We start from the raw sequence: 13,743 nt of genomic DNA, 5'->3' as shown, positions 1-13,743 counted from the left end.
GGTCTGGATTTGGCACTCTTCTTTAATACCCCAGCCTAAACAATGAACTTCATAAAGCCTACCTTAGGATCTCATTTGTAAAGGAAATTCTTTTTTTTTCTTTTCTATCACACCTACTTATTTCCTGTGTGTTTTTGTGTGTGGCCGTCAGAAGGCAGCTGGCAGAGACTGGGTGTCTCCTTTCAGCACATGGGCCCCAGCAACTGAACCCATGTTGTCAGTCTTAACATCGAAACCTTTATCCACTGAGCTACCTTGACGACCCACAGGAAGAAATTCAAGATAAAGAAAAAAATATATATTATACAAAATATTTGGTTTCTTGAGACAGGGTTTCTCTGTGTAACCCTTGCTGTCCTGGAACTCACGATGTAGGTGGGCTGGCTAGTTTCAAAAATCAAGAAATCTGCCTGCCTCTGTTGGCTTCCTGAGTGCTGGAATTAAAATATGTGCCACCTCCCCACCTAAACTTTTACAATCTTTAAACACTGTTATAAGTTATATCCTTTGAACAATGTAATTAGGACAGAATCTCAATCAATATCTCTCTCTATCTCTCTCTCTCTCTGTACTGTATAGAGAGGCAAGTGCAATTCTCCCGGGAAGTTGGAACCCTTGCCTTGGTTGGTGTCTTAGGGTTTATTGCTATGAAGAGACACCATGACCACTGCAACTCCTATACAGGAGAACATTTACTTGGGGTGGAATTACAGTCTCAGAGGCAAGAAGCACGGCAGCACATGCAGACATGGTGCTGGAGAAGGAGCTTAGCGTTCTACAACCTGATCCAAGGCTGCAGCAGGAGACTGCCCTGCTAGGTTTATTAGCCTGAGTATCTGACACTTCAAAGCCTGTCTCCACAGTGACATTTCCTCCAATAAGGCCACACCTCTTAACAGTGCCACTCCCTATGAGCCAAGCATTCAAACACATGAGTCTATAGGTGTTATTTCTCTTAAAGCAACTGAAGTTGTGACTGACTTTCCTCTCTCAACACCCGCAATTAACTATAAAGCATACATGTCCATTTCTCTCAGTTTGAGAAACTTACTGTCTTTTTTTTTTTCTCTGTATAGTCCTGGAACTCACTTTGTAGACCAGGCTGGCCTCGAACTCAGAAATCTGCCTGCTTCTGCCTCCCAAGTGCTGGGATTAAAGGAGTGTGCTGCCACGCCCGGCTGAAACGTACTGTCTTTGAGTCACTCTGACTCACCCTGAAATGCCTTTTCACAGTATTACTAATGGACTCTGTGCATGCGTGGGTGCGTGCATGTAGTCCCAGGCTGCTGGCAGCACCTCCCTCTCCACCACACACGACAGTGGTGACAGGGTGTAGAGCTAGTATCTCTGTTCCCATTTTGGGACCAACACTGCTGAGGAGTGTGTGCTGCCCTTTAGAGCTGTTTGTCACTCACTTGTCACTTTCAGTTATTACAAAGGTGAAGGCAGGGTGGGTATCTGAGAAATAGTTATATACAATAATTCTGCTTTGGTGCTCTGGGTATTTAGGCTCCTGGACATTTTCTTCTATTACCTATCTATTAAAAAACTTCAAATTTCATTTTATAAGTCCTCCAAATTTTAGAATCTAAAAAAAATCCACAACTATCTTGAGTTGGGCGTGGTGTTGCATGTCTTTGATCCTAGACCTTAGGAGGGAGAGTTAGGCAGATCTCTGTGAGTTTGAGGCCTGTCTAGTCTACATATGGGGTGCTAGGCCAGGCAGGGCTGGTCAGACTCTCACAAACAAACTCTTTAAAGTCTTAAGAGAATGCATTTCTAAAGTGTACTACTTAGTGATTTCCTCCGACTATCAAGTCAACCAGGCATTTCTTGAGTATCTACTTTGAATCAGAACCATGGCTAATATGGAAGACAGGAATTACTCTCGACCTGCACTGGCCCTCCAGTGGTCAGTGGGTTTTAAAGTAATGTAGGGGCTGCACAGTACTGCCAATATGGACTGCCTTGATGGGAAAGCCAGTTTCTGAACCAGGTTCACACTGGACTCTTTCTGATCTCTGAGCTGCTGTGAGCAGCACCCAGTTTTCCGGTCTGTGTGTGAGAAGAGCAGGACTCTGCCAAAGGTGTGCATGCCTGCGTGTGCTAACGCTAGACAACACCAATGCCAGGCTCCAGGCTCAGCGCATGCTCCCTGAACGGGGAAGAGGGGAAACACGTCAGTGACCCTGCCTTGAGTCCTGGCGAGCCTGTCCTGGTGTATCTAGGGGCAAAGCCGTGTCTGCCAAGACACGTGGGTCATCCCATTAGCAGAGGGAGACAGGCAGATGAAAGGAGACACAGTTGTGTAAAATCTCCCATGAGCCTCTAGCCTGGCAACAAAGAAAACAGTATCTATGTCTAGTGTGCCCAGGAAACTTTGGAGTCCGTGAAAAATATCAATTACGGGGTCAGCAAATGCTCTTTACAGACGGCAGCCTTTTAAGCGGAACACAGTGATGGGCAATTTCCACTGTCAGCTTGATTGGATTAAGAGTCGCCTAAGGCATTAACGAGACACACCCAAGGGTTCATCCTCTGAGCCTCTGCTGAGAGGATTAACTAAAGGGAAGGCCTGCCCTGTGTTGGTGGCATCAGCCCAGGAGGTGGAGTCCTGGATGAAGCAATGATTAAGAACGGAGAAAGGCAGCTGGAGTCCTTTGTCCCTCTGTCCTGATCTGTCTGAAGTCAAAGCGCCTAAGCTACGTGGTCCTGCAGCTGTCAGCTCTGCTGCCCTCTCAAACCGCAAGCTGGACTCAATCTTCCCGATAAGTCATTTATTGGTGGGAATCTGATTGCAGTAACTGCCACAACTTGTATTTAAAGCAATCCACATGGCAGCCGGAGCCCTGGGGTGGCATGTGCGGTTCCTGTGTGCTGAGTACACATACTCCTTTCCAGTGCACACCTCCACCTGAAGTCTTCAGAGCTGGGCAGCAGAGGTGCACACCTTTAGTCCCAGCACTTGGGAAGCAGAGACCCGAAATCTCTGAGTTTGAGACCAGCCTGGTCTACAGAGAGAGTTCCAGGACAGCTAGGTCTACACAGAGAAACCCTGTCTCAAAAGCCAAACTAACCAAACCAACTAACCAACCAACCAACCAACCAAAACGTAAAACGAACTGCTTACTTCTAAGTCAGACACAATGGCCTTTGCATTTTTATAAAATGTAAATTTCAAAGGAAGAAATGTACCAGGTTAGAGTCCAAATGCTTTGAGTATACTGAAAATCAGCTCTGTTTTCTGCAGCTGGACAGTGATATCATATCATCATCTGTCAACAGGAGCTACAAACAACAGCTCGGGGTGGACACACCACACTGGGTGTGTGGGACTTCTGGCTTGTTTGTGCACAGCCCTGCCTGCGACTGGCATCCCGTGTTTACGGGACAGCGGCGTTCTGTCTTGTCTCCCGCAGTTAGGCTCACCCCTCACCTAGCTGCCTATCTGTCATTACACTGCATTAGTGGGACCGAAACCTTTACAACTGTCACCTGAGTTCATGCTCTGCTCAGACAGATGAGGAAAGAGAGTCAATCTGGGCTAAGCAGGCCCGGGGTCAGGCTGGGACAGGGCCCAGATGGCAGAGATGCTTTGGGTGGGAGGATCCTGCCTGAGGCGAGCGAGCATGAGCTAACGCAAGCATGGTGAGTTCTTCAGTCATCAGCAGAGGAAAAGCACGGACAAAGAAAACCCGAGGGGGAAAACTCAGTGTAGCTTTCTCCCACGCCTCTCTTTTGACTTCTGAATGTAAAAGGGGTGGTGGGAGCCGGTGGGATTTCTTTTCTTTGTGAGGTGTGGGGAGAAACCTGCGTGACCATGCCAGTGCGCTCTTGCATGCGAATGCCTGCCGGGTCGGGAGAGGGTATCTGATGCCCTGAAGCTGCAGCTACAGCCCGCTGTGAGTCACCAGCTGGGTGCCGGGAACCTCTAAAGTGCTCTTTGTCACCATTGTCGTTCTAGCCAGCTCTTCCTCTTCCCAACAGGGTCTTGCTGCATAGCCCAGGCTGACCCCACACTCACAGTCACCTGTCCACCTCAGCCTCCTGAGCCACTGGGTGTGGCGTGAACTGCATGCCAGGACCACATGAGCTGCATGGGCTACGGACTGTAGCCTAGGTTCCTTTAAAAGTGGATTCAGGTGCTTATGATGCTGCCAACCATGCCTACATTTATTGACTGATTTCTTCATGTGTGTGTGGAGGTGCTAGAAATTAATTTTTAATTTAATTAAGGCAGTAGTCTAGTCTCCACTTGCTGTTCAGTTATTGTCAAACAACACTAACTTAGATTAACCTTCCAGAGCTTCTCCACCCTCCTCTAGAGTGCAAGGGATTTCTACTCTTGCTGCAACCCTGTGCCTGAGTCAGGGCACTTGCTGTCCAATGTGGAGGGCTCAACGGGGCCAGGCTGGTGGCCACAGCTGCTCAGGGGCCATGTTCCAAGGACTGTGGGACAGTGTGAGACAAGGTGGCAAGCTTGTTATACATAACCTTCATCAGAACTCGTCATCAGACCACCACAGCTGAGCTGAGCCTCCAACCCAGGAGTGGGACAAGCTTCCGACAGTGTTGCCACTGAAGGTGACAGGGCCGACTGAGAGGCAATGCGGTGAAATACACAGCCTGGCGGCTGCTCAGGGAAGGACACAGCGATGGTCGCAGTCCAGATCGAGCACTTACTGGTTCAGTGAGGGTGCTGTCCTTCTCTAAAAACTGAACGACACAGTACGCCAGCTGAAAGGGAGGGGAGAGAGCGTCAGACGTCATCAGCATGGAAACACCCCTCTAGAATGACCCTCAACCACCCTCCTCTGGGAAACTGCCTGCTGTGGCTGAGACGCTCCACGCACCACGTGTCTGAGCGACAGTTTCAGGGAAATACCTTTGGGACAGATGCTCACTGGATAATTCTTCCCCTATCTCTTTGTGACAGATTTTATAGTTTTGTGTATGTGTGTGTGTGTGTGTGTGTGTGTCTGTCTGTCTGTCTTTAGAAGATGAGAATGAACAGGTAATGTAATGCCTGGAAAGCTGTAGTGCAGAGTCCTACCAGAAATCTCTGCACTGTCTTTATTTGTCCTTTGAGATAATATTTATATGTAGCCCAAAGTTCCTGCCAGCCTCCTGCCTCAGTCTCAGGGCACTGAGATTAGATGTCCCCCACGCCAAGCTCAAGATGGATATGATACAAGACAAACAGACCTGTTACCTGGCGATGCCAGACAGGAAATGTGCGAACAGGAGGACAGTGCATTGGGTCAGAATGGACTCTTGTTTAATGTTTAGATGAGGTCCTGTTCCATACAGTGCACGCTGGCCTCAAACTCATGATTTTCTGCCTCGGACTCCTGAGTGCTGGGATTACAGTTATGAGCTCTACGTCTCGATACAAATCTTTGTTGGGGATGGAAGCTGAGACCTTGCACATGACAAGCAAGTACTGCCTATCCTACGATGCCCACAGCCCTTCCATGTGCTTTCTTAAAAAATAATCTTTACTTTATGTGCACTGGTGTTTTGCCTGCGTGTAAGTCTGTGACGGCGTCACATCCTGGAGTTGCAGACAGCTGTGAGCTGCTATTTGGGTGTTGGGATTTGAACCTGGGTCTTTAGGAAAAGCAGTCAGTGCTCCTAACTGCTAAGCCATGGCTCCAGCCCCCGCCCCCCATGTGCTGTGTGTGTCGGGGAGGGGAGGGAGGGGTGGAAATGAAAGTATTTTGTTAATATTTTGTTTATGTGTGTGGGTAACTTTGTGCCCAGTGCCCATGCAGATCTACAGCAACCAGAAAGGGCTTCACTGGAGCAGGAGTTACAGACGGCGAAGAGCTGCCTTGTGGGTGCTGGGAAATGAACCTGAGTCCTCTGCAAGTGCAGTCAGTGCTGAGCCACCTCTCCAGCTCCCTGCCCATGTGTTTTTAATGTATAATGGCACCCTAGTCTGTGTCCAGCCGTGCAGGGGATTGTAGGCCACAACTGAGGGTGGCCACCTCCTTGAGCCCCAGCATAGCTAAGTTCTGTCTCTGGGAGAGCAGATCCAATGCAAGCAGACGGAAATGAGTCAGAGGCTGCAACTGACTAAGGTAGCAGCGTGACTACAGCCTGAGCCCTGTAGTTGGCTCTACAAGGTGTCAGAACACGCCATTGGCTGTGGCCATCGGCTTTTGTCTCTAAGGCTTAGATCACACTGTTAGAAGCCTCCTTTCAAAGCTGGTTCCCCAAGTTTCTGTACAATCTACATGCCAGAGATTACCCTGCATTTTCTTTTTTGTATGCATAAATGTGTGTGGTCATAAATATCCACATGTATGAATACCCGTGGAGCGGAGAAGCTGACATTGGGGTTTTCCTTGATGCTTTCCAGCCTGTACCACTGAGGTAATGTCTCTCACCTGAACCAGGAGCTAGCTACATTGCTAGATGGCTAGCCAGCTTGCTCCTGGGATTCTGCCTCTACCGTCTGAGGTTGGGAGCACAGGTGTGCTGCCACATCTCTTTGCCATTTAAATGAGTTCTGGGGTCTCAACCGTGGTCCTCACACTTGATGGCAAGTGATTATACAACTAAGCCATCTTCAAGAACTCTCTGTCCCCAGACTCTGAAATACTGCCAGAAGCCCGTTTTCGATGCAGTACAGTGCTGTGGGAACGGAGGCACTCTCAGACATGGCTGGACCGCTGCAGAGGTGGGCAGCTGTGCTCAGCTGGCCTTACCTGGGGATGGTAGACACTCAGGGACTTCACTTTGTGCAAGGGCAGCAACACCTTCAGCAGGAAAATCTTGTGTTCCTCCTTCAGTGGTAAGGCAAATCCATTAATTATACTGTGAAGAGAGAATTCAGTTTGCGTGTTTACACATTCCAGATCATAGTCAGGAGTCATGTTCTCTTTTAGCTTTTGTTCTCAGCATGAAAAGCCAATGGGCAAAACGTTTACTTCAGAATAGAGAGGATAGCGACAGGAGCAACCACAAACGGCCCTCCAGCCCGGGAGCACGGCCATTTTTGGCTTTTCTGCTATGGGCCACAAGTCCCAGCCCTGGGGGAGCTGGGCTGCAGGAGCTTCTGGAGGCAGACGGACACCCCTAAAGCTGCAGTAGGTTAAACTGACACCCCTAAAGCTACAGTGGGTTAAACAGCTCGGGGGAGGGGGAGGGACCCAGTTCCAGGTCCTCCCACCCAGCACTTTCCTTAAAGGCTTCAACATTCTTGGGCACAATTCCAGATCATTATCCTAGCGTGAACCAGAGTCCTGTCCCCTCCCAGTGTGCAGGCCGGGTGATGTCATTCTGTAGGAAAGGCACACCGTGGAAAGGACCTCAAACTGAGCGTGAGCTGGCTTCTCCACGTGGTTTCCTGACTAGGCAAAGCGAACCTGTTTCTCTGAGCTAGGGAGCGTCAGAGCAGTGGTGACCTGGTCCTCTAGGACCAAGCGTGGGGTGTACATCTGTGTGGGATCCTGGATGAGCCCAGTGCTGGAGGCAGGACTGAAGAGACAGTGTGGTAAGAGTCACACTTAACACGGCTCACACCATCCTGACACATGGCAGAGGGCAACAGCAGCAGGGACCTGAGCTTTCCTCCTGTTTAACAGAAGGGACTTGCCCAAGCTCATGGAACTGCGGAGGCAAGCCCTTAGTCATACTAAGGGAGCCATGCTGCGAGGGACAGAGCCAGCCTAGGTCCAGCACTCTTCAAATCACATCGAGAGCAGCAACTTGGGAGGGACAGACTAAACAGTGTGTGTGTGTGGGGGGGGAGGGTGTGGGGGAGGGACCCAGACTACAGGGTCAGAGGCTGGAGGGAGCCAGCCGCCACCTTCTGTATACTCGGGATAACGCTCAGCTGCAAGTGCACTGGAGTGAGCACTGTCTGGACAACCTCTCAGCTCCAAGGAAATCTTCCGGGGGAAACAGCGAGTCAGGGAATCTTATATTTACAGGGTTTTTTGTTTTTGTTGTTTAATTTATGATAATAAGTAAAAAGTTTACTCTGATTAAAATGATAGAAATTGAATGATACTATACATATGAAAGGCCAACAAAATGAACCAATTCGAAATATCAGCATTTACTCAACCCCTCAAATACATATTCTTCAAATATGCGTATAATATCAACCTTCTTCTCTCACTACTTTTAACACTACTTGAGAAAAAATACATTGAAATTGCATGGTTTCTGAGGTCAGAGACTGAGGTGGGTGAGAGGGCTCTGCCTGTGGAGCCACAGAAATGGAAGCACGTTGTTATTTGGTGCAAGTTTACCACCCTTCCTTCTCCTTACATCAAAGGACACCCTTCCTTCTCCTTACAGTCTCCTTACATCCGTTCTTTCAGGACCTGGCTGACAAGGCTCTGCTCTTGGGCAGGGGTCAGAAGAGATGAGCAAAGTCAAACTCTAGCTTCAGCTGCTCATTGCTGGGGCAGCGCCTTACCTTCCCAGGATCTCCAGTAACTCCGCTATGCCATTGTGATGCTCTGTCTCATAGATAAACCTGCAACACACAAGGCGCCTGGCGTTAGACCGGAGGGAAAGCTGGGGAGGAGCTGGGGCCAGCAGCTCTGGCACCTTGGAGGGACAGCTAGCTGCTCAGCTGCTTTCCAAGTCCAGGAAACCCTCAAGCCCTGGCGGCCGATACCCTGAGGGCAGAAAGTCTGTGCAGCTCAGATTTCTTCAATATTTTATTCTGAAAAATTTCAGGTATCCAGGAAGCCAACGCCTGTGTTTCAACCAGCAGATTGAGACGATGCCCGTCTGCACTGCTGTCTACCTGGTTGTGTTTACATCTGTCCAGCCCTCGATCCTATTCGCCTGCCAACATCAACATAAGGTGATGTCTTACTCAGTTTTAGAGTCTGATACCTAGCACTCCTCCCCTGCCTCCCGCAAGGCTGGAAGCTCCTCTCTGAACCCATACTGTCTCTCGCACCAGTTCTGAGCCTACTTCCTCAGCACCGGCTTCCCATGCAGCCCACTTCTCCTCGGGGCCTCTGTGCAGTCTCTGCCCATCACACCCGACACAGGTATCTAGGGAGCTCTTGAAGCATGCACCCCACTCTCTGTGTCAGCTTGTCTCCCTCCAGACAGGGACGAGGACTTCCTGTGAATGTGTTCCTGGTGCTAAGACCAAGCCTGGCATCTGCGTGCTACTTAAACACGTCTGTTAAGTGAAGGGAACAGGAGAATGCCCACCCCCAGGAGTCCATGGAGACTGAACCCAGCTGCTTGACGGCTGGTGGTCCACAATACAGGGCAGCACAGTTAGGCCACGCAATGGTGGAGGAGACCCTCGCCCATCAGAGGGAGCACCTCCCATAGAAGCTGCTTTCTTACTGGTTTCTGGCCCAAATCCCAGTATCCTGAGACAAACTGGCTAGCGACCAGGAGAGGTTAAGTATCCAGACATGAAGAAGTCTGAGGCGAAGGCTGAGACATCTCTGTATTCTCAGATGGCCAGGCCTCTCAGATGGCTCTACTCACACTAAGCCCCAGGAGGCCTCTGACAGACTTATCAAGGTGAGGCATGCAGTGGGAGTGGAGGGTGGGAGGACAGTCTGTGAATCCAGGTGAGATAGGCGATAGGCCAGACAGCATGTAGGAGGTTCCAAGGCCACACCCAGACGCCTTGAGTTTGGCTATAGTCTGAAGGGATGGCTGGGAGGGATGGGTATTGCCAGAGGCATGGTGGTGGTGTCCCAGCCGGGCGTGGTGGTGCACGCCTTTGATCCCATCACTCAGGAGGCAGAGGCAGGGGGATCTCTGAATTTGAGGCCAGGCTAGTGTACAGAGGGAGTTCCAGGACAGCCAGGGCTACACAGGGAAAACCCCTCAAAGAACGTGTGTCCCACCTGCTTCCTGCTGCCCTCTTCCTGTCCCTTGCGCACAGAGCTGGCGGTCAGCCAGTCTGTACAGGACAGTGTAGGGAAGTGACTTACTGTAAAACCCAATCTGACCGTCTCCTCCTCCCCCTCACAGAGTTCACCTCAAGTATGTAAAAGACAGCTAACTCTGTAGCTGGTGCAGCACCTTGCACACAGCTCGCAGGACTGCCAGGCCACGCTTCTCCTCCTTCCTGGGTATTACAGGAGGATGTCGGCCTCTGGAAGCCATGCGGCTTCCACATTAATATCATTTATGGAAGTGTCATAGTTCTAAGCACTTCTAACTGCTTAGAGCAGTCTCCCATATGCTGTGTCCCGCACCTACCATGGGTGGGATCCACTCCCTGTGGAGCTGAACTGTCCTGTGCCCTGCCTAGCATGGAAGTAGGAGGCACTCATTTCCAGGTCAGTCGTGAGGAGACTGGCAGCTTCTCCTGATTCCCTCCTGGAGGCAGTTAGTGCTCACAGAAGTAGCACTAAAGCCCAAAGGGGCAGCCCATGCCTCCAGTTACAACAGTGGGAAGTCGGAGGCAGGAGAATTAGTGTCTGTTCAAGGTTAGTCAGGCTATTAAGAAAAGAAAAAAAAAACCAGCTGGCTCAGCGGGTAAGAGCACTGACTGCTCTTCCGAAGGCCCGGAGTTCAAATCCCAGCAACCACATGGTGGCTCACAACCACCTGTAATGAGATCTCAGATCATGCCCTCTTCTGTGGTGTCTGAAGACAACTACAGTGTACTTATGTATAAAAAATAAATAAATCTTAAAAAGAACCCCAAACTCACAAGGCTCCAAGTAAGATCAGAGAGGCCATGTGGACAGAGAGAGATGCACAGTACTGAGAAGCCACTCAGGACCTTCCTGCCCTAGAGGACACCAGTTCTGCTGAGGGCAGGTCAAGGTCAGAACTGAGAGGAGAACAGGTGCTGATTTAAACTTTGGCTCTGGGTGGGGCAGCAAGGGAAGGCCTGGTGAGCATGGAGCATGCTAGCGTGCTAGCCTGCTGTTTACCACCTTGGAAAGGCGGCATGGGAGTCACTGTTGGCTCACACTAACAGAATTGACAGAGTCTATGAGAACTGACAGACAGGAACATCAGCTTAATGCTTCAGAAAGTAGAAGCAAACCGCTCAAACTGCACTTCCTTACAGATACGGGCACAGGTTGAGAATCCCTTACCCTAATTGCTCTGGACCAGCAGTTTACAGGGTCAGGGGTCATTCAGATTCACATCTGCATATGTATAAGATATACCTTGGGATATCACCCAAGCTGAAACCAAAAATTCAATTATTCTATTCTCTTTACACAGAGCTGGAAACATTATGTTAAGTATGACTAAAAAAATTTTAAGCAAGAAAATAGAGACCGGTTTCTTTATGCAGTTCAAGCTGATAACTATTAGGCTCAAATGACCGTTCCGCCTAAGCATCCTGAACAGCTGGGTCTGTAGGCAGGCGTCCCTGGCCAGTCCTGATTTAACTATGACCCATCACATAAGGCAAGTGTGTAATTTTCCACTGTGGTATCACGTTAGTGCTCAAAACATTCACATTTTTGAGTGTGTGGACTTCTGGGTCGGGATTTGAACGCACACAGTGCTGAGTTTCTATGATCTGGGAGCTGCTCTTGAGCTTTCTGACTCTTTTTACACCAAACAGCAATAAAAAGACCCAGGCCAGTTAGAGAGTCTTCGAGATGTTTGCTTTTGAGTGGATGTATCAAGATAACTATAGAAAAGATGACCAGAAACACCATTCGGCAGCACCAGCCCCTTGTGAGAACTGAGTCACTCGGACTTATTCTGAATAAGCAGCCGAGCGGTCAGCACTCAAGGGACGATCTCTGAGGCAGGAGGCCCATCTGCACCACCCACAGTGCACTGCACCCACCCACAGTGCACGAGTCTCACATCTGTGCTTCTGTTGCCTGACCAGAACCGCTAGTCCTGGAGAAACGACTCTACAGGCAAGGCCTGCATTGTGGGACTAAGAGACTGGAATCTAAGCTGTACCCATTGTATGCAGACAATGACGTCAGCTGAGTGATAACCTTGTGAGGAAGCAGAGCAACAAGAAGTGAAAACCAGGAGTGGACATCATTCTCCGACTCGTCAGCAAGCCCGGGCTGGGCTGGGCTCCACCAGAGAACCTGGAAAGGCTCAAAGGGAAGCCCACACAATGAGGACCCCAAGATTGCCATGTGCCATCAGGCAAAAGATCCTGGGAAACCCCAGGCCTGGACAGGCCAGAGGGCCACACAGGCGCCAGCCTCACTCTCAGCTCCCCTTTCTGGGCCACGGTCAGTCACTGCTGGGAGCTGAAGCAGGGTCCGGCAGGCCGGTGCACTGCTGTGAGCGCTGCCGTGAGGGCCGAGGGCTCAGGTCTGGCCCAGAGCTGGGCTGTGAGGCTTACTTTACATCAGATGGATGTCACATTTCCATCACTGCCAACGTTTGTTACTTTTCGGCTCCTCTAGAGTCAGATGTCACAGCAGGAGCCAACGGAAGAAGCCAACAATTACTTAGTCAGCCTTCCAGGTACTAGTCAGAAAGAGCTACACAGCCCAGGCTGGGCAGGTGACTCCCACCCTCAGTCCTAGCAGAAGCAGGAGCCCTGAGTTTGAAGCCATCCTAGTTCAGTGAGTGACAGGCTAGCCAGGAGTGACATGAGGAGACATTCCTATGAAAGAGCTACACAGAGTCTTCCTCCAGCACCCTCTCTGTATCACTGTTGGTGCATACAAAGCTGCTGTCACCAGGCGGCCCCTGGGGAGCAGGAACCATGTCAGCCCATGTGGACTTCTTGAGGAAGGATATCTGGGGGCTCAAGGCAAGGCAGGACAGCAGTGCAGCCCAGGGTAACACACGGCTGCACAGACCCTGGAAGCACAGATAGAACTTAGGATGACTGCACATGTTAACCAGACAGCAGCAGTGACACGGACCATGTGAATGGAGCCCTGGCTCACTAGGGCCTCTATGTAGATGAAGCTGTGGCAATCTTCCTGCCTCGGCCTCTGGAGCCGTGGAATTATAGGTATAGACCTGCATGCTCTCCTGGGATATTAGAACTTAAAGAGTCATGAGGCCTGGTCAGAGATGAGACAGGGATGGGGGAGAGGCAGGTAGAGGTAAGAAGATATCTGGGGTCACAGCTATCAATGTATTTGTCCTTTCTGTGCTGGGGGTTGTGGGGACAGGTCTGTGGTCACTCTTTGATCCTGAAGGCCCAAGTCTGGGCATAGATAGGAAAGCTGTCTTGTCTGCCAGCTGCCAGGCTCTCCTCTCTGTGTTTGGCTGGCCATCAAACTGTTCATCTACTTCCCAGATTCTTGTAGGCAAAGGCTGCCCACTTCCTTGCCTCCTCCTCCTCCTCCTCCTCCCTGTCTTCCCTGGAACTGAGCAGGAATAACAAGGTAGCAAGCAGGTGCCTGGGACAGAAGCATCTACATTGTGAACAACTGGACAGCTTTAGGAACCCAGCAAGGGTAGGGAATACGGTAAGACACGGGTGTGTGTGTGTGTGTGTGTGTGTGTGTGTGTGTGTAGCATGAGTGGTGGCGTGGTGGGGTCATGAGCACATGACTCAGTTTCCCTCCGCATCTTTGATGTGACAGCAGCAAGGGTGAATGAGAACCACACGGGGGACTTACCTATAAAATATATTATTGATCTGTTTCCTGATGTAAGCGCGCAGGCCTAAGAACTTCCCATAGATTCTGTGCAGGGTGGTTTTTAGAAAATCTCTCTCCCGAGGATCCTCGCTGTCAAACAGCTCTAGAAGCTTTAAGAAAAATAAAACAGCACTTAGTGACAGTGGCCATGCTGTCCTTAAAGCTGCCGAGGAACACCTGGCTGGGAACT

The 13,743-nt window shown here is 50.2% G+C and overlaps 1 protein-coding gene across 10 annotated transcripts in view; it reads right to left on the bottom strand.

Moving 5' to 3' along the window:
* Positions 1-13,743, bottom strand: part of Ppp2r5c (protein phosphatase 2 regulatory subunit B'gamma) — a 148,809-nt gene that overhangs the window by 23,990 nt on the left and 111,076 nt on the right. For all 10 annotated transcript variants that reach the window (XM_021179517.3, XM_021179519.3, XM_021179518.3 and 7 more), the window contains 4 exons: positions 13,533-13,663; positions 8,435-8,494; positions 6,714-6,822; positions 4,684-4,737 (listed from right to left, as the gene is read on the bottom strand). In XM_021179517.3, the coding sequence (XP_021035176.1) occupies positions 4,684-4,737; positions 6,714-6,822; positions 8,435-8,494; positions 13,533-13,663 (354 nt within the window). The remainder of the gene's footprint in view (positions 1-4,683; positions 4,738-6,713; positions 6,823-8,434; positions 8,495-13,532; positions 13,664-13,743) is intronic.

The sequence above is a fragment of the Mus caroli genome, unplaced genomic scaffold (assembly GCF_978045245.1).
Source record: "Mus caroli unplaced genomic scaffold, Mus_caroli_1 scaffold_14, whole genome shotgun sequence".
In the NCBI taxonomy this organism is placed as follows: domain Eukaryota; kingdom Metazoa; phylum Chordata; class Mammalia; order Rodentia; family Muridae; genus Mus; species Mus caroli.
Note: the sequence above shows the minus strand (reverse complement) of the source record. Positions and strands in the feature narration are given on the sequence as shown.